Here is a 19748-nt window from a genome sequence, read left to right on the forward strand (position 1 = left end):
ATAAGGGCGATAGGCAAGGAAATTTGGCAGAAAAGATGGGAAGATGATCAGAAAGGAAGAAAATATCACAACATACAAAAATTAGTTATAACAAAAATCTTTAAAGAAAGGAACAGAAGAGAAGAAATCATCATGATGAGGCTTCGAGTTGGTCATACTGGTCTGAATGACACAATGAATTTAATTGGGAAAAAGAATACTGACAAGTGTGAGAGATGTGGTGTTAAGGAAAATGTGGAACATATTTTAATACACTGTCCAAAGTATACTTCAGAGAGAGAGATGCTACAGTGGAAAGTCAGAGCAGCGCAGCAGGACTGGAGTGTGGCTGGAATTCTAGGTACTGAAGGGGAAAGAGAAAAGATCCAAGTTGTAAGGAAAGCATTATTCAGCTTTCTGAAAGAGACCCAGTTGATGGGTAGAATCTAGAGGTGGGGATATGACGCTACACACTCTTTTACAGTAGGTGGCGGTATGCACCTGAACGTTGCTTGCGATCCGCCATTAAACGGAAGAAGAAGAAAAAGAAGGTCCTCCTAGCCATAGCTCCATGTGTGTTTCCTGCTAGCTAACCACCGGCTAAGACAACACCATGGTAAGTCTAAAAATTATTTGAAAATATGTTTGAGCATGGAATCTATCAGTAGCTTGGTGTGAAATGCATGCAGGCGATTTACCTTCTTCATTATCAACTTAGCTAACGTTAACTGTTAATATAGCGTCACTGACAACGTGCGCCTGATGTCTCTCCGAAAGGAAACACAGTGTGGGCTGTTGTAGTTGTTATAATAGATGATTTATTCTGTAGTGTGATACGATACCATACTTAATTTAATTGTAATTATATCCTGTATAGAAATGGTCACCTTTGTGGCAGGGAGATACAGATTTATTTCAGGTTAGACCGTGAAGAATCCTCCAGCATACAACCAGCTGTGTCCTGAAAACAGGAGAGTTTTAAACTGATTTGTAGCCTTTACAGGAAAAACTGCCTGCCCAAATGCAGTGCGATGAAATGGTATGTTCCAGTCTTGTACAGAGGATTATCTCGAGGATCTAATAGAAGTTACTGAGGAAGTGTACGTAGAGTTATAGAATAGAGGAAGAGCCAAACCATTTTAAGTGTTATAAACCAGACATTTGAACATAATCTTTACTCTTCAAAGCTCAGTAAATTTTATTTCTTCAGTATCCTACAGTAATGAAAATGCAATGGCTTTTTGTCCAAAGGTTTGTTTGTATATCAACTCAAGGGGTCTCAAGGCTGTTTCCCCAGCCTGTCCTAAGCATGTAATGCAGTAAGACATGTGAGAGGATCATAGCATGCATAAATATCTTGGCTGCATCCAGGGAGCGAAACTTTCCAAGTTATACTTTATGGTTTTTACTATTTTCCTTATATGCTCCTTAAAGTTCAAATTTTGATCAACAATCAGGCCAGGATACTTCAAATCATGTCATTGTAATGACACAGAAATGTTTATTTTAAATAAAGCATCAGCTGTTTAGCAACACTTAGTAGCCCTTTTTAGATAGGAATTGTACAAATTTGCAGGAAAGCCCAATCAGTCTTTTTTCAGCAATTGCAGTATAAAAACAAAATCGGGGAGTGCGGCAAAAATAAGATAAGATAAGATACACCTTTATTGATCCCACAATTGAGAAATTCCAGAAATGCCGCCTACATACTTATACAGAATGCGCCTTTTTCGGGGCAATGGGGGGCGTGAGCAAGTAGCAAAACGTGTAGCTTAGCGTGTGACGTAAACAGTGACATGGGAGGGAAGTCGCTGCTCGTCAGACCTTTGGCGATTCTCTCGTAAGTCGGCCCGTTCTTCACCGTTCCTGTCACCTGACAGTTAATGGCCTCTTCGTTTGCAAGGGCAAGGAGGGGGCGCAATTCTTTGTCTCCCCAGTTGCTCATCTTTACAGTGTCTGTCAGGTTTCCATTTCCCTCTTGCTATTAGCTCCTCGCTAATTCCTGCTATCAGCCTTCAACAGCCCCTCCCATTGCGGAAGGCCGCCTCGGTCTTTTTAAACTAAAAGGTTTCTGCCAATATGACTACCCTACGAGGTGGGAAATTGGGCACCTCGGATCAACTCGCCAATCTGGCTCTGTGTGTCTAAACGCTCGCAGCTTGCCGGCAAAAAGGCCCAACATTCGCGGAAAATCTGGCAGTGTAAAAGGGGCTCTTGAATGCCTCTTGTCTAATCAGATTGCTTGGCCTGAACTAACTGTTGTGTAAATAACATTTAACCACAATGAACACAGATGTCAAAATATTATACGTTACATTGTTTTTAATGATCCTATTATGTTTCTGAACCAAGCTTTTATTTTCATATCAAAATGACTTAAGTGTGGAGCCTGCAACTCTTTGCGTGAAATAATTTGGTTTAATGTTGTTACAGCTTCGTCGAGAGGTGAGACTTAGACGAGAGTACCTGTACAGAAAGGCCCAAGAGGATAGGGTCCGTACAATTGAAGAGAAGAAACAAAAGCTGAAGGGTGCACTTGATGGTATGATCATGATCATTAGGTTCAATTTGTCCTTCTGCATTTTCTAAAACAAGTGATCAGTAGTGGAAATTAACCTACCACAAATCCATGTATAACACATGCTCTTTTTCCTCTGCAGAAAATCGTCTTCTTCCAACTGAGGTACGCAAAGAAGCTTTGCAGCTACAGAAACTACTGGAGTATGATGATGAGGGTGCAGAAGGTAAGTGTTATTTTTCATGATTATCAACACCATCCACCTGATTGCACCAATTTGTTCATTCCATTTAGTTTAACCATCCATATATTCATTTCCATTGATGTATTGGGTGTTTTCTGTGCAGGTGCCAGCTCACACATGGATGATGAGTATAAATGGACTGGAGTTGAAGATCCTAAAGTCATGGTCACCACATCCAGAGACCCCAGCTCCAGACTCAAAATGTTTTCCAAGGTCAGGCCACTTTCTCCACAGTGACAGCAGATGGACTTTGAGGCTTTGTTGTATGAGTCTGTAATTTACAAATAACTTAAAGATCAGTTTTCTTTGAAGTTTCCTAAAAAGAACCATCTATCTTTTTTTTCAATCAATATGAAGAAAAATTAAGACTGAGATCAGGTAGTAGACATCCAATTTATAACCCACATAGCACAGTAGGCCATCTGAACATGCTGAAATATGAAACCTGTCGACAAGCAAACATAGTTCCATAATTATTGGTAAATTATAGCCCTTACCTCAGCCTTACTTCATTTAATACTAATTTTTAGAATGTTTATAATAATTTTATTGATAGGCCTCAAAGGCCTTTGAACCTTAATAACAAATATAGCTGCAAGTGGTGATTCCAGAGTATTAACCAACACACACTGTTAGACTGTACCTAACAGTAAGCGAAAGTCAGGCTGTCACACCCCATCGCTTTACATCGGAAGCTCTCTGTCCAAACTGGATCTGTTAAATATGGATCGCCGTCCCGTCATGTAAACAAACCACTTACCCAGCAGCTGTGGTCTTAGTATAACCACCGAAAAGGTGGGTGAGTACGTACTTCCTTATTATTCATATTCACACAGTACTATCGTGGTAAACTTAAGAGATCATTGTTCTAGCTACCATACTATTAGTGCTTCTGAGTGGAGTCCTACAGAGGTTAGGCAAGACTTCTTCGTAGCATTTGGTGAACACAATCGTTGAAGAGTCCCTGCCTTCAGTTCTGGCAAAGAATTGTGGGCACTTTATGTCTGCTGAGGATACACACATACATCCTTGAAAATTCTCAGAAGGAAAGACTCTGCCCTTCGCAGAATTTGAAGGATCCTCGACATTGGAACAGCCGTTCAGCGGGATTTGATGATGTTGCCTCCTTGAAATTCAGCTGATAAAAGATCCGTCCTTGGCTTTGAGAAGCCCCATATACTAGTGCTGCACGATTTGATAAAAATGTGCGATGGTGATTTGAGTGGACAATATCGCGATTTGTGATTGCGATTACAATATAATACATAAATGGTATCATGAGTCTTCTTGCTTGATTCAGTGTTTCCCCTACATTATATCAGGGGACACTGAACTGACCTGACATAGTTTTTGTTATGGACAGTGTGTAAATGACCATCAACAGACTGAGCACAGTCAAACATGCTGCTCGCACAGAAGTGCAGCACAGCACTGTACACACAGCGGAGCAAGCCTGTGTTGCGTTCAGGCATTGTCACGTAAATGACAAATTCCAGCACGTGAACAGGCCATTGCACGACAGCAGCATGTCAGGTGGGCCGAACCCGAGCAAAATTTTGCTCAGTTTTAAATTTGTTATTATATAGTTTGTTATGGAGTTCATGATTTCCCCATGACACTCACAAATGTTTGCGTAACTGTGCTTTGTTGTTCTTTTATGAGGCTCTGGCAGCTTTCATTTGTCTCTTTGTCTTTAACGTTACACGGCTTGGCTTTCTCTCGCATGTATTCTTCCTACCTTTCTCTGCACTGTCTCAAGTGTTGATATAGATTGGCCGTATTGCCGTGGGACGTGGTGACTTTAACCTTTAAACTTTTACACAGCATGTCTTTCTGTTAAACGTCGCCGTACCTGAATCCAAAGTATCGCCATTTAATAGACATTGCGTTTTTTCGCCACCAACTCAGCCTGTTCTTGGTCGTGCTCATGCTCTTCTTCAGCGTCTATGTTGGTCACTGCTGCACGCTGAGTGGTCACCAGACCATACATGCTGCACACACCAGGATAGCTTGTGGGCATGCACTGTTGGGTGTCACACAACAATACTTACATTCAGCTCCAGGTGATCTCCAAGCTGCCAGATGCCAGCTTGTTTAGGTTTTGGTGGTGAAAGGAGGAGGTATCATACAGATAAGTTCTCCTTTGTGAATCAGCCTTTTTGAAGTCCATTGTGTATGGGCTGAAATATGTGCCACCAGAAACTGAATTTGAATCATTTATATTAGGGGTGTAACGGTACACAAAAATCTCGGTTCGGTACGTACCTCGGTACACAAGTCACAGTTTGTTTGTTTTTTTCAGTACAGTAATAAAAAAAATAGACAACTATTAAATATCTTTTACTTATTGGTCACCTTATTAAAACATACCACCACGGCAGTTAACTCTTTTTACACAATTTTTGAATGAAACAAATATATATATATATATAATTCTGCTTTTTCACATTGTTTGAATGAAAAAAAAAGAAATATAAAAGTGAAAAATAAAATCCTGCTGTTTTTATAACACATTTTTTGAATGAAAAATATAAATTTCTGCTTTAACAGTTTTACTCAATTAAAATAAAAAGTATAGTGCAGCTGGTCAGCTTTAAAGCCTGCTCAGATTCAGTTTTACTAGGAACTTACTTAGCTTTCCCACTTTGTTAAAGTGCAGTAAACAAAACATGCTTATATCTAAAGTGCAGCTTAAACAATTTTACTCAACTCCAATGGCGTTGGTTATTTCTTTAGCGCGATGGTCAGGGAAACGCTCTTTCTTTTTAAACGACGACGATATCGTAGTTTGCACCAGATTGCTTTTTCTAGCAAATCCTTATTTAATTTGAATGATTTTTCATTTATCTTTCATAACAGGTTACTTTGTAATATTCGGGAGTTAAAGAATAATATGTTTCTCAAGTATAAGGAAAAATGGTCTGTCGATATATGGTATAAACCAAAATTACGAACTTACTGTCTCATAAAAAACTGTTATGATGTTGAAATGTATGTGAAGTATAATTTAAACAAAAGACAAAGATCATTATGTGCACAGTTACGTTCAGGAACATTACCCTTGGCTTTAGAGACCGGCAGGTTTAATGCCATTCCAGAGGACGACAGACTTTGTCAGGTGTGTGAGCTCGGTGAAATTGAGAGTGAAGTCCATTTTCTGTTTTACTGTCTTGTTTATGAGGACTTGAGGGGTGTACTTTTTATTAAAATGTCCTCTATTTATGCTGATTTCTTTTGGCTGGACGAGTATGAGAAACTTGAGTTGTGTTTAGAAAGGGAATCTTTTTTGTTGCAGATTTTACTTGTAAAGCGTGGGAGAGAAGGCAGAATATTCTGTTTACAGTCTGAGCCATAAAAGGGGCTGTAATTATGTATGAAATGAAAAAAAAATTAATAATAATAATAATAATGTGCACTGCAACTGTATTTTTTTGGTGTCTTATAAACCCATGAGGGTTCGGCACTTTGTGCATGACAAATAAAATAAAAATAAAATAAAAATAATCAGTCAATCAATCAATCTAGTCGTGCCGGTTAACGTTCAAACTCGGGTGGTGTCGCTTTAGATGCGTTAGCATGTTAGATGTGTTTCCAAGTACATACCCGACCGCTGTTCTGCAGTGTCGGCACACTGCTTGTGTCTTGTCCAATTGTTTATTTCCATCTTCGTATTTTACCCTGAAACCAAAGTGTTCCCAAATGGAGGACTTAAGGTTTGCGGGTGGGTCTTCAGGTTCGTCAAGCTCACTTCCCATGGGGTCCATGTCATTGGTTCGACAGCCCATTAGTCCGACTGTCCGCGGTGCTGAACGGCTCGTGGCGGGCATATGGTGCGCCGCGACTGGCTTGAGGCGGAGCAGGCTCACGGCTTATGTGTTTGTCACTTTCTTTTTCATTTTAACCCACACCATGCACAAAGTGAAAGCGGAGATTTACGGGACTCGGTGCGTCACTCAATTATGTCCATTGGGGAACTAGATATTTTAAATGATTCGGCTCGCAAAAACGGACTTAAAATAAAACAAAATAAAATAAAATAATATCCTGCGACCAATAATTCGGTACAGAGTCGTGCCGAACCGAAAGTCGCGTACCGAACGGTTCGACACAACTACATGTACCGTTACGGCCCTAATTTATATTTGAATTTAAATTTCTAAACTTGAATAATTGCATTGAAAAACTGAATTTGAATCACATAATTTGAAATTGTATTGTTTAATTTGAATCTTTGCATTGAAAAACTAAATCTGAATAGTATAATTTGAAATTGAATTTATTTCTATATATCTTCACATTCAGTTCTCACAATTCAAATTCAGTTCTCAAAATTCAATTTCAATTTACTGTGACAGACATCCGGATAGTTTAAGGATGAAGGAAGAGCAATCGAGCGCAGATACACAGGACTCCTCTTCGGCCAATCAGCACTTACGTTTTTGAGCACGTAGGAAGAGGCGCTCGTCTTGATCCATAGACCATAGACAATTGGCATGTTCGAGATGACTGCGCCTCGCCTGAAAAGTAGACGAGAGCATAGACATATATGCGGCATCTACGTATATATGCCTATATATGCCGATTACTCAATTAATCACCAGAATAATCAATAACTAAAAAAATCAATAGCTGCAGCCCTATTATTCATTCATTCATTCATCTTCTAACCGCTTCATCCTCTTGAGGGTCTCTTTCTAGGGATGCACCGAATATTCTGTAACCGAATATATTCGGCCGAATATTGCAAAAAAAACACACATTCGGTATTCGGTGGAGTAAGTTAAAAGCAAGGCCAAATAATAGCGGCGTTTTGATAACGCAATCAAACGGTGTGCCGTGACGGGCGGAATAAAATGACGGTAGCGTGGCGATCCATTCGTCACGGCACTCGCATTTGCGACAAAAAATAGTTTTGAGCGAGCAAAATAGGCTTAAATCATTCAGCACACTGTGCGAGCAGCCTACATATTTCAACCAGCAGCAGAAACGAAAGGCAAATCCCACCAATTGTGGGTTGAACAGGGGTCACAGACACAGACAGTAACGTTAATGTATTCCTGTCAAATATGGCGGCCATCAGCTTACCGGGCGACGGAGAAGTCGGTTCCAATAATATCCTCTTGTTGGTGTCATGACTGCCCAGAAGTACCTGAACAGCCGAGCCAGCTAAACACAGGTATCTGATTTGTCAGAGGAGAAACAAGCCTTTCACATTTCTCTCTTTCTGGCAGTAATGGCCCACAAACCTCACCACACTGTAGGGACTGTTCATTACTTATGAAGGGACTGTCAGGGGAGGAGGGTGGCTGGTTGATTTTTATTTTATTTATTTTTTTAAATTTTGATCCCCCCTATGTTAATCACTTATTGATGCTGTTTTTGAAGTATGAATAAGTTAATAAGTAATTTATTCCATTGAAATATCATTGATGTGTTATAGAAAAGTGATTTATCTTTTCATAAATGACAAAAGGCACATCTGCCTCATTTTCGCTGTGGTATCGTGATACTACTCAGAACCATGATATTTTCATTGGTATCGCACAGTGGGTCCCAATTTTGATACTGTGACAACACTAATCTGGAGGGGGTTCATCTGCAAAAACTAATGAACAACTAAACAATGATATTCGGTATTCAGTACTCAGTATTCGGCCAAGCATTTAATAATATTGGGCTTCGGCCACAAATTTTCATTTCGGCACATCCCGACTTCTTTCAGACTGATAGGTTTAACGTTATCTCCGTTATTAGAACCAAACGACAGCCATTTCTGTTTTGGAGCTGAAGGACCAGCGTTCTAAAAGTAACAGAAGTAACTGATGTCTTGTTTGAAAATGTACTTAAGTATTTGATTACTCAAACAGCAAACTAATGCGTTAGGTTACTCGTTACTGCAAAAAGTAATCAATGTACTCTAACGCATTACAAAGTAACGCGTTATACACAACTCTGGTGGGGAGTAAGTAAAGACAGCAGAAAATAACATGCCATGTATTACAATTGGTCTAGGAGGTAAAGCTGATGTTCCCTGGAGCCCAGCGCATGAACAGAGGAGGCCATGAGATCAGCGCACTTGTGAGAGCCTGCAAAACCAACAGTGTTACAGACCTCATCATCGTGCATGAAACAAGAGGACAGCCTGGTACGCCCTCTTTTGTTTTTGTTTATTTTCATATTGGTCACACTTGATTGGTCCTTGTGGCTAAGAGCAGATAGTTTTCAGCAGTGTTTAGACATCTTACAGGAGCCACATGAACTGACTGACTGACTGACTGACTGGAGCCTGCTTAGAACAGCAAAACTGTCTGAACCCAGCTAAAAACATCTGGAATGGAACAAATGAGGAAATCATAATCATAAGTCAAAGTGATGCCATGAAAATAATTCCCAACTCACAAGTAAAACAAATACACAACGATAATAAACTGAGATATTTCAAGCAGTGGAAAACAGAAATCCAATCAATACATAAACTACAATTCTCAGGGCTTGAAATTGTGACCGTTTTGGTCTAATGCCATTTTGAGGTAATCGGCTTAGGCCGATCCCTGTGCTCACAAGGCCGATGACCAGAAGAAAAACCTTAAAACAGTGTTAAACTGTTGCACAATGTTGGTGTTCTTGAACGTGCCCTTAACAGTGACGTCGTAGGCTACACACAGGCGCAACAGAGCAGACTGTTTCTCCGTCTCTCATCTCTCTGTTATTCACGTGTAGTGTTGGTGCTGCGATCATAAACAGACTGGAATACCGAGCAATTTACACCAGTTAAACGCAACTGAAGGCTGTGTGTATCTCCGACATTTTGACAGGTAGCACTGGTGTTTACACTGTATTAGAAAATGCACTGGAGACGGTGAAAGCAACATGCAGCAAGTACCCGTGAGGTGCGGGGCTAACGTTTGCTAATCAGGGAAGCACTGTGGGTACTCGTATAACGAGTTCGAGTTGCTTTGAAATGCTCATTCACCATCTCCAGCACATTTTCTAATTGCCTATACTCAACAAAAATATAAACGGCTAAGTGCTAGGAGTTCTCTGTTATTCACGTGTAGAATTGGCGATGCAGTCCCCACAAAGGGGTTGGAATACCTTGTCAACATGTCGGTCAACATGTCACAACCTTCAGTTGAGTTTGACTGGCGTGAGTTGCTCGGTATTCTAGACTGTTTATGATCGCAGCACTAACACTACACTTGAAATATTGACACTTTAGGCACAATTTGGACATGTTCACGGTGGGGTGTACTCACTTATGTTGCCAGCTGTTTAGATGTTGATGGCTGTGTTTTGAGTAATTTTCAGAGGAAGGTAAATCTACACTACTATACAAGCTGTACACTGACTACTTTAAGTTATATCAAAGTGTCATTTCTATAGTGTTTTCCCATGAAAAGATATAATGGAATATTTGCAAAAATGGGAGGGGTGTACTCACTTATGTGAGATACTGTGTGTGTGTGTGTGTGTGTGTGTGTGTGTGTGTATATATATATATATATATATATATATATATATATATATATATATATATATATATATATATATATATATACGGTACAGGCCAAAAGTTTGGACACACCTTCTCATTCAATGCGTTTTCTTTATTTTCATGACTATTTACATTGTAGATTCGCACTGAAGGCATCAAAACTATGAATGAACACGTGGAGTTATGTACTTAACAAAAACAGGTGAAATAACTGAAAACATGTTTTATATTCTAGTTTCTTCAAAATAGCCACCCTTTGCTCTGATTACTGCTTTGCACACTCTTGGCATTCTCTCGATGAGCTTCAAGAGGTAGTCACCTGAAATGGTTTCCACTTCACAGGTGTGCCTTATCAGGGTTAATTAGTGGAATTTCTTGCTTTATCAATGGGGTTGGGACCATCAGTTGTGTTGTGCAGAAGTCAGTTTAATACACAGCCGACAGCCCTATTGGACAACTGTTAAAATTCATATTATGGCAAGAACCAATCAGCTAACTAAAGAAAAACGAGTGGCCATCATTACTTTAAGAAATGAAGGTCAGTCAGTCCGGAAAATTGCAAAAACTTTAAATGTGTCCCTAAGTGGAGTCGCAAAAACCATCAAGCGCTACAACGAAACTGGCACACATGAGGACCGACCCAGGAAAGGAAGACCAAGAGTCACCTCTGCTTCTGAGGATAAGTTCATCCGAGTCACCAGCCTCAGAAATCGCAAGTTCACAGCAGCTCAGATCAGAGACCAGATGAACGCCACACAGAGTTCTAGCAGCAGACCCATCTCTAGAACAACTGTTAAGAGGAGACTGCGCGAATCAGGCCTTCATGGTCAAATAGCTGCTAGGAAACCACTGCTAAGGAGAGGCAACAAGCAGAAGAGATTTGTTTGGGCCAAGAAACACAAGGAATGGACATTAGACCAGTGGAAATCTGTGCTTTGGTCTGATGAGTCCAAATTTGAGATCTTTGGTTCCAACCGCCGTGTCTTTGTGAGACGCAGAAAAGGTGAACGGATGGATTCCACATGCCTGGTTCCCACTGTGAAGCATGGAGGAGGAGGTGTGATGGTGTGGGGGTGTTTTGTTGGTGACACTGTTGGGGATTTATTCAAAATTGAAGGCACACTGAACCAGCATGGCTACCACAGCATCCTGCAGCGGCATGCCATCCCATCCGGTTTGCGTTTAGTTGGACGATCATTTATTTTTCAACAGGACAATGACCCCAAACACACCTCCAGGCTGTGTAAGGGCTATTTGACCAAGAAGGAGAGTGATGGAGTGCTGCGGCAGATGACCTGGCCTCCACAGTCACTGGACCTGAACCCAATCGAGATGGTTTGGGGTGAGCTGGACCGCAGAGTGAAGGCAAAGGGGCCAACAAGTGCTAAACACCTCTGGGAACTCCTTCAAGACTGTTGGAAAACCATTTCAGGTGACTACCTCTTGAAGCTCATCGAGAGAATGCCAATAGTGTGCAAAGCAGTAATCAGAGCAAAGGGTGGCTATTTTGAAGAAACTAGAATATAAAACATGTTTTCAGTTATTTCACCTTTTTTTGTTAAGTACATAACTCCACATGTGTTCATTCATAGTTTTGATGCCTTCAGTGAGAATCTACAATGTAAATAGTCATGAAAATAAAGAAAACACATTGAATGAGAAGGTGTGTCCAAACTTTTGGCCTGTACTGTGTATATATATATATATATATATATATATATATATATATATATATATATATATATATATATATATATATATACACACACACACACACACCATAGCAGAACAGGAGAAGTTGAGACAGAAATTCATTTTCTCACAAGTTGTCAAAATTACAAAGAAATTAGAGAAGAAGAAATTCAAGCAGAAAAGATGAGATAAAATATTCATGCTCCCCAGACGATGAATTCTAATTGAATTCCATCAGCCTCAGCTGTACAACTATACAACTATAAAGCAAGATAAAATGTGAATTTTGTAATCAGAGTATGCAGTAGAGTCAAGGCAATACACATTAAGTAACAGAATTTTTTTTTTTTTTTAAATTCCTGGACATTTACAGATGGCCTGGTAGTGTGCCACTTGCCATTTGGACCCACTGCTTATTTCACACTGTACAACGTGGTAATGAGGCACGATGTTCCAGACATAGGCACCATGTCTGAGGCCTACCCCCACCTCATTTTTCACAACTTCACCTCGCGACTCGGCATTAGGGTGAGTTAATGCTGGACCATGCATTGTACACATGCCACTGATGTTGGCTTTCACCACTCATTTTTGGGTACAACTAATTAATTCTGCTCATGCAGGTATCAAATATCCTCAAGTATCTTTTTCCAGTGCCAAAGGAGGACAGCAGACGTGTAATCACATTTGCCAACCAAGAGGACTTCATCTCTTTCAGGTCAGTGTGAGGGGACTCTCTTAGTGTGAATGCCATACAAACATTGCCTTATTGAGGTAAACAGTACTTAGAGTAATATGTCTTGTTGTTACAGGCATCATACCTACAAGAAAACAGACCACAAGAACATTGAGCTGACAGAGGTTGGACCAAGGTTTGAAATGAAATGTAAGTATGGATAGTAGGCTCAGGGGCGGTATCTATTTTTTCATACCCTTATTTCACCGTCATACCTTTCTGACATTTCACCGAGGTCTATAGTATATGAAGATGTAAGTGTGTGGCACCCTGTAATGTTACCTCCACCACTTACAGTCACCATGTCTGTCAGCTCTACGGTCTGTTCCACCAGTAGAGACTGACCTCCTGTGACAAGTACTGTGCACTACATATAATACATCCTCAGTACAGCCTCTCTGTCTGACATTAATAGAAGAGCGTATGTACCATTGACTGTGCTGAAAATCATACCACCAGGATTTATAAATACCTCGAAATACCATAATACTAAGATACTGCCCAAACCTAACAGATATAAAGATAATTCACTTTTAAGACTGGAATCAGAGGTTGTAACCTATCAAGATACAACATGTAAATATCACAGCTTTTCATTGTAACAAAAAGTATTTTTTCACTGTAGATGGAACTGGGGAAGGTCTTTCTGGGTTCTCAGACTGTATGACCAGCACCAGTATTACGTTGTAAAGCCCGATTCATGGTTGGGCACGCATAGGGTGACCAGACATCCCGCATTGCGCGGGACTGCAAGGCATTTCTGTCTCTTTTCACGCGTCACCTAAATTGAGACCATTTCCCGCATGATTGGTTGTCACCCGCACTAGAATCCCTGGTCTCGTGAGTTGCAACTTTTGTTATTTTGATTATGTCATGGAAGTCATATTTGTACCTGGAGAAAACCCACGCTGACAAGGGGCGAACTCCCCACAGAAGGGCTCCCGCACCTGTGATCAAACCAGGAACCCTCTTGCTGTGAGGCGAGAGTGCTAACCACCACATCACCGTGCCGCCCATGCTGACATTATGAGAACATGCAAACTCCGCCAATCAGTGGGTTCAAACCTTCTTGCAGTGAGGCAGCAGTGCTAACTACTACAGCAATGTGCAGAGAAGTGTAGCACAGAAATGCCAAATACATGTTTAAGGCCACATAGTAACAGTGGTAACAGATGGTATTGCATAGTGTTTTTTTTCCACTAGAGAGCACTGCTTAGTGTAAAATGTCCCACACAGTGCACATCTTAGGCCAGATGTTAAAATGATCCCAGTGCACTTTAATTTAGTCTTTGTGTTGTGTTCAAGTCAAAAAATAAATTTAAGATCTTTCTTTTCTATGCTCTTCTTTTCCTTCTGTCTCTCTGTCCTTTGAAAAATAATAAACATATATTCAAAATAAATAAATAAATAAATAAATTTAAGCAGAAATAAATCAGGCTGCCCATGGACTGGCACCCTGAGCCATTGGGGGATTTGGTGCCGTCAACCTCTCTAGCTACCAGTCCACGCTCCATATTTAGATCCGGGCGAGGACTTTAACTGGCGACCCTCTGGTTCCTAAGCCAAGTCCCTATGGACTGAGCTACAATGCAGAATTCAAATTTCTATTGAGTTTGATAGGAGACACCAGTCTGTTAGTCTTCCTTTAATGCATTACCTGTGAAAAAACACTGAAGATGCTAACACAGCTAAAATAGTTGTGAGAAAAGCCTAACTTTTATGAAAGCCTTGTGAATGAAAGCCTCATCTGGGAAAAAATAGTATTAATAGCTGTCTCTTCAACAAGAGCTGAAACTGAAAATATATCACTGATGAGGTCATAACTTAGGGATAAGGAAGAAAAACTAGAGAAGGCAATGTCTTAAGAAATTGCAGTGTGAATGCTGGATGCTGAAAATTAAGTGGATTGCTATCTTGACTTTGTATGAAGAAGCAGCTGAAGGAATGTGAAAAGCTGGAAAAAATGGTCCTTAAATAGGACTTTGTCACACTGCACCCATCAGCTCATCTCTGCACTTATTGTAAGTCACCCTGGATTAAAATGTCAGTTAAACAAATGTAATGTAATTTCAATCAGCTTTGTGCAGACCTGCCAACCTGTACGCATTTTGCGTACCAGGCACGCATTTTGACATCAAAGTACGCTGGTACGATTTGATGCTCTAAAAGTACGCATATCACTCGATCGCGCATTTCGCCGGTTTCAGTGTATTTGTCTATGCAAGATGTCACTCAAGTTCATACCCGGTGAATATAGGCACGTAGCCGGAACGAAAAGATTTCGGCCAATCGGATTGCTGCATATTGCCGCCCCCCCCTCCCCTCCGCCCTCCCATCCACGGCTGACTAAGAAAGATGCGCTTGATTCAGTTCCATCCAGTTAGACAGTACACTGTCGCCCTCACCATCAAGATAGATAAACCCTCTTCGCCCACACCTCTGGGTAGTCCTCAGTGATGACTCTATCAATTCAAACAACGCTGACAGGTAAAATGACGTAAGAAATGCAAAAATTGAGAGCTTTGAAAGCTTCTGTCTGTAAACAGTTAACTTTAGCTTGTGTCTATTAGAGCTAGCTTCTATCTTAGCAGTTAGCTTCTGTCTGTAAACAGTTAACTACAGTCTCATAGCAGTTAGCTTCTGTCTGTTAGCAGTTAGCTCTTATTAGCTCCTCACCGTCAGCTCAGACCGGAGTTACCGTGCGTTCAGTCCGGTAGACGGTATCACCTTCTCACGCCCATTTAAGAAATCTCACTCCACCGCCGAGTCCTTTTTTATTTATTTTTTTACACTCTTTTTTTACGCGCGCGTGCGCGGGCACGTATGTGTGTGCGCGCCCAACAGGGCCAAACTCCGCCGTGCGCGATACAGAGAGCAGGGGAGGATAGTAAACGCGCGACCATGTAGAGACAGAAATGACACGCGGTCTGTAAATAAGATAAATAACATAAGGCTATTTAGTTTGTTTAATAAAAGGACAAGGTATAGATCTGTTCTATAGGAAAGGTTACCTTAAGTGACTTCTTTGTGATCTGGCACTATATAGAAAATAAAACTAAATAAAATTAACTTGACCTTCAAGGGGGGGCGGGGCGGGGTGCCCCCCCTAATAAAATGGTAGGGCAAACACTGAAGTAAATAGTGTCAAAGTCGCCTGTTGTCGATACATTGCTGGTGAGAATTGTACCAAGGTAAGCAAATTGCAGACAAATTTACATTCAACTGTGTTATGAAACCATGTGCCCTGCCTGAATAACTACACTGCCTGGCCAAAAAAAAAGTCGCCACCTGGATTTAACTAAGCAAATAGGTACGAGCCTCCTATTGGATAATTACTGCATGGGCGATTATCTTTCAGCTGGCAACAAGTTATTTAACCCCAACTGGTGCAATGAGTTGCTTCTCATTTCCTAAACAACCATGTCGAAAGACACATCCCGTGGTCGTGGAAAAGATGTTAGTCTGTTTGAGAAGGGTCAAATCATTGGCATGCATCAAGCAGAGAAAACATCTAAGGAGATTGCAGAAACTACTAAAATTGGGTTAAGAACTGTCCAACGCATTATTAAAAACTGGAAGGATAGTGGGGACCCATCGTCTTCGAGGAAGAAATGTGGCCGGAAAAAAATCCTCAATGATCGTGACTTAAATGTTTGGTGAGATCAAATCGAAGAAAAACAACAGTAGAACTCAGGGCTATGTTTAATAGTGAAAGTAAGAGCATTTCCACACTCACAATGCGAAGGGACCTCAAGGGATTGGGACTGAACAGCTGTGTAGCCTTAAGAAAACCACTAATCAGTGAGGCTAACCGGAAAAAAAGGCTTCAATTTGCTAGGGAGCATAAAGATTGGACTCTGGAGCAATGGAAGAAGGTCATGTGGTCTGATGAGTCCAGATTTACCCCGTTCCAGAGTGATGGGCGCATCAGGGTAAGAAGAGAGGCAGATGAAGTGATGCACCCATCATTCCTAGTGCCTACTGTACAAGCCTGTGGGGGCAGTGTTATGATCTGGGGTTGCTGCAGTTGGTCAGGTCTAGGTTCAGCAACAGTATGTGCTCAAAGAATGAGGTCAGCTGACTACCTGAATATACTGAATGACCAGGTTATTCCATCAATGGATTTTTTCTTCCCTGATGGCACGGGCATATTCCAAGATGACAATGCCAGGATTCATCGGGCTCAAATTGTGAAAGACTGGTTCAGGGAGCATGAGACATCATTTTCACACATGGATTGGCCACCACAGAGTCCAGACCTTAACCCCATTGAGAATCTTTGGGATGTGCTGGAGAAGGCTTTGCGCAGCAGTCAGACTCTACCATCATCAATGCAAGATCTTGGTGAAAAATTAATGCAACACTGGATGGAAATAAATCTTGTGACATTGCAGAAGCTTATCGAAACAATGCCACAGCGAATGCGTGCCGTAATCAAAGCTAAAGGCGGTCCAACGAAATATTAGAGTGTATGACCTTTTTTTTTGGTGGTGACCTTTTTTTTGGCCAGGCAGTGTATAACACACTTATGATAAAAAGACTTTTTGTTTGATAAGTCTGCTGAATTTCTATAAGAAAAAAACAAGGCAATAAGAAGAGAGTAGTTCTAATAGGTGTCGTACTACACAAGAACATGATGAGGAATGCTAATGTAATGCACTTGTCTATGATCTATTATCTATTTCTGTATGAAATTGCATGAAAATAGGATTTCGCCATGTGATCTTTCAAAATTTTCCCCCGAATCCCACTTGAAATCTTTCTTTTTGTCACAACAGGACATGTTACTGTATTTTTTAAGCAGATGATCAATACTACCATCAGATTGATGAAATTGACCTTGATCTGCACCATAAAACAAATATTGGGCATCTATGGACGTATGTGGGGCTTAGGCCTATAGATATGAATATGTAAACGTACGCTCGTTTCTTCTGTTTGCCACATGTGCATATTGACTTTTATGGTAAAAAAAAAAAAAAAGTGCTGCCGTGTCCACATATGTTCATGACCACACACGAGTGTCTGGTAAGGTGGTACTCATAACCTTTCTTCAAGGTTGGCAGGTCTGTTTGTGCTTCCACCTGCAATCACGAATTGCTGTGGTGATGGTAACTGCAAAGTGACTCCTGGCTCAGAAACGTCATTTCATAGAGATTAAGCTAAGGCGCAACTCTCATACTCCTGCTTATAACCAAAAGCAAATCCTATCACCTAAATCTTATATGGTGAGAGAGGGAAGACTCAACTAAATACACTGTGTGGAATTTGTGTGTGTAATGTCAAAATAAGGGCAGGTTAGGAAAGTCCTTTATACTACTTCCCTCCTGAGGTTTCTGGTCTAATTAACTTAAGCTTTCCAGCATTGACACCAGTAAACAGTGTGAAATGATCTGTTCTCAGATAGTTTGAGGGCATTTTCCTATAAAATGTTGAGTTGAATTGCTCTGTGCCACTTGCTGTTGGAATGAGTAAAAAGTTTCCTTCTGTTCTTTTGTTTAGTGTACATGATCAAACTGGGCACCTTGGAGAATGAGAGTACGGCGGATGTCGAGTGGCGTCACCATGCATATACACACACTGCCAAGAAAAGGAGGTTCCTCAGTGTGCAATAGGAACTAACAAAGCATAGCTAAAGTGTTTAATAAAAATCTTAAAATGTTAGTTGCTTACTAAATATGACTCGAAGTATAATCTGTTCAAAGGTTTCCCAGTCAGACTGCGTCATATCCATCATGAGGGACGGAACTTTTCAAGTAAAAGGAATCTGTTTTGACAAAGCCATTGGTTAACAAAGACCTAAGTCGTACTGTGGTGACTTTATTATATTTGTTTTGCTATTTTGTAATAAAATTTGTTTCAGATATCTAAGTTGGCTCACTGTTTTGCCCCTTGTGAATAAAAGTTCATACTTATTCATATGTGCAAACATTAAAGATGTGCAAATATGCATTGTGAAGATACACTATATGAATAAAGTATTTGGCCACACCGGTCAATTATTGATTTCAGGTCTTTCAATCAGACACATTGCCACAGGTGTATAAAATCAAGCACCTAGCCATGCAGTCTCCATTTGCAAACATTTGTGATACAAAATGGGTAATTTTTAAGAGCTCAGTGACTTCAACCAAGGTGCTGTGATAGGATGCCACCTTTGCAATAAGGTGGCAATAATCCCTGCTGGATATTCCACAGTCAACTGTAAGTGATATTAGAAGTGGAAGCGTTTAGGAACAACAGCAACTCAGCCACTTAGTGGAAGACCACGTAAAATCATAGAGCAGGCTAAATGACTGCTAACGCACATGTTGCGAAATAGTTTGCCAAAGTCCATAGCTGAAGAGTTCTGAGCTTCCACTGGCATTATTGAAAGCACAAAAACTCTGTCGTGGGAGCTTCATGGAATGGGTTTCCATGGCTGGGCAGCTGCATGCAGGCCTCACATCACTAAGTCCAATGCAAAGCGTCAGATGGAGTGGTGTAAAGCACACGAACACTGGACTGTGGAGCAGTCTAAACGTGTTCTGTGGAGTGACGAATTACCCTTCTCTGTTTGGCAGTCAGATGGGCAAATCTGGGTTTGGTGGATGGTGGGAGAATGTTACCTGCTTGACTGCATTGTGCCAACCTTGAAGTTTAGTGGAGGAGGGATAATGGTATGGGGCTGTTTTTCAGGGTTTGGGCTAGGCCCCTTATCACCAGTGAAGGGCAATCTTAATGCTTCAGCATACCAAGACATTTTGGACAATGCTATGCTTCCAACTTTGTGCCAACAGTTTGGGAAAGCCCTTTTCTATTCCAACATGCCCGTGCCCCAGTACACAAAGCAAGGACTATAAAGACATGGTTTGATGAATTTGGTGTGGAAGAACTTGACTGGCCCGCAGAGAGCCCTGACCTCAACCCCATCAAGCCCCTTTGGGATGAATTGCAATGGAGATTGCGAGCCAGGACTTCTCATCCAACATCAGTACCTGACCTCATAAATCAGTCCTTCCAGAAAAATGCGGAGGTTTTTTGTGATTGTTGCAGGCAAAAATCCCTGATTATGCGGCACGTTTTCTTAAAAAATAAGATGGAA

The 19748-nt window shown here is 40.8% G+C and overlaps 1 protein-coding gene across 1 annotated transcript; it reads left to right on the forward strand.

Moving 5' to 3' along the window:
- Positions 1-463: 463 nt before the first annotated feature.
- On the forward strand, positions 464-18535 carry imp4 (IMP U3 small nucleolar ribonucleoprotein 4). Its single transcript, XM_049578832.1, has 9 exons — positions 464-595; positions 2413-2521; positions 2640-2723; positions 2845-2954; positions 8754-8886; positions 12302-12456; positions 12552-12646; positions 12741-12814; positions 18167-18535. Exons 1-9 carry the CDS (start codon positions 593-595, stop codon positions 18277-18279), a joined length of 876 nt encoding a protein of 291 aa, XP_049434789.1. The 5' UTR covers positions 464-592; the 3' UTR covers positions 18280-18535.
- The last annotated feature ends 1213 nt before the right edge of the window (positions 18536-19748 follow it).

The sequence above is a fragment of the Epinephelus fuscoguttatus genome, linkage group LG6 (assembly GCF_011397635.1).
Source record: "Epinephelus fuscoguttatus linkage group LG6, E.fuscoguttatus.final_Chr_v1".
Lineage (NCBI taxonomy): Eukaryota > Metazoa > Chordata > Actinopteri > Perciformes > Serranidae > Epinephelus > Epinephelus fuscoguttatus.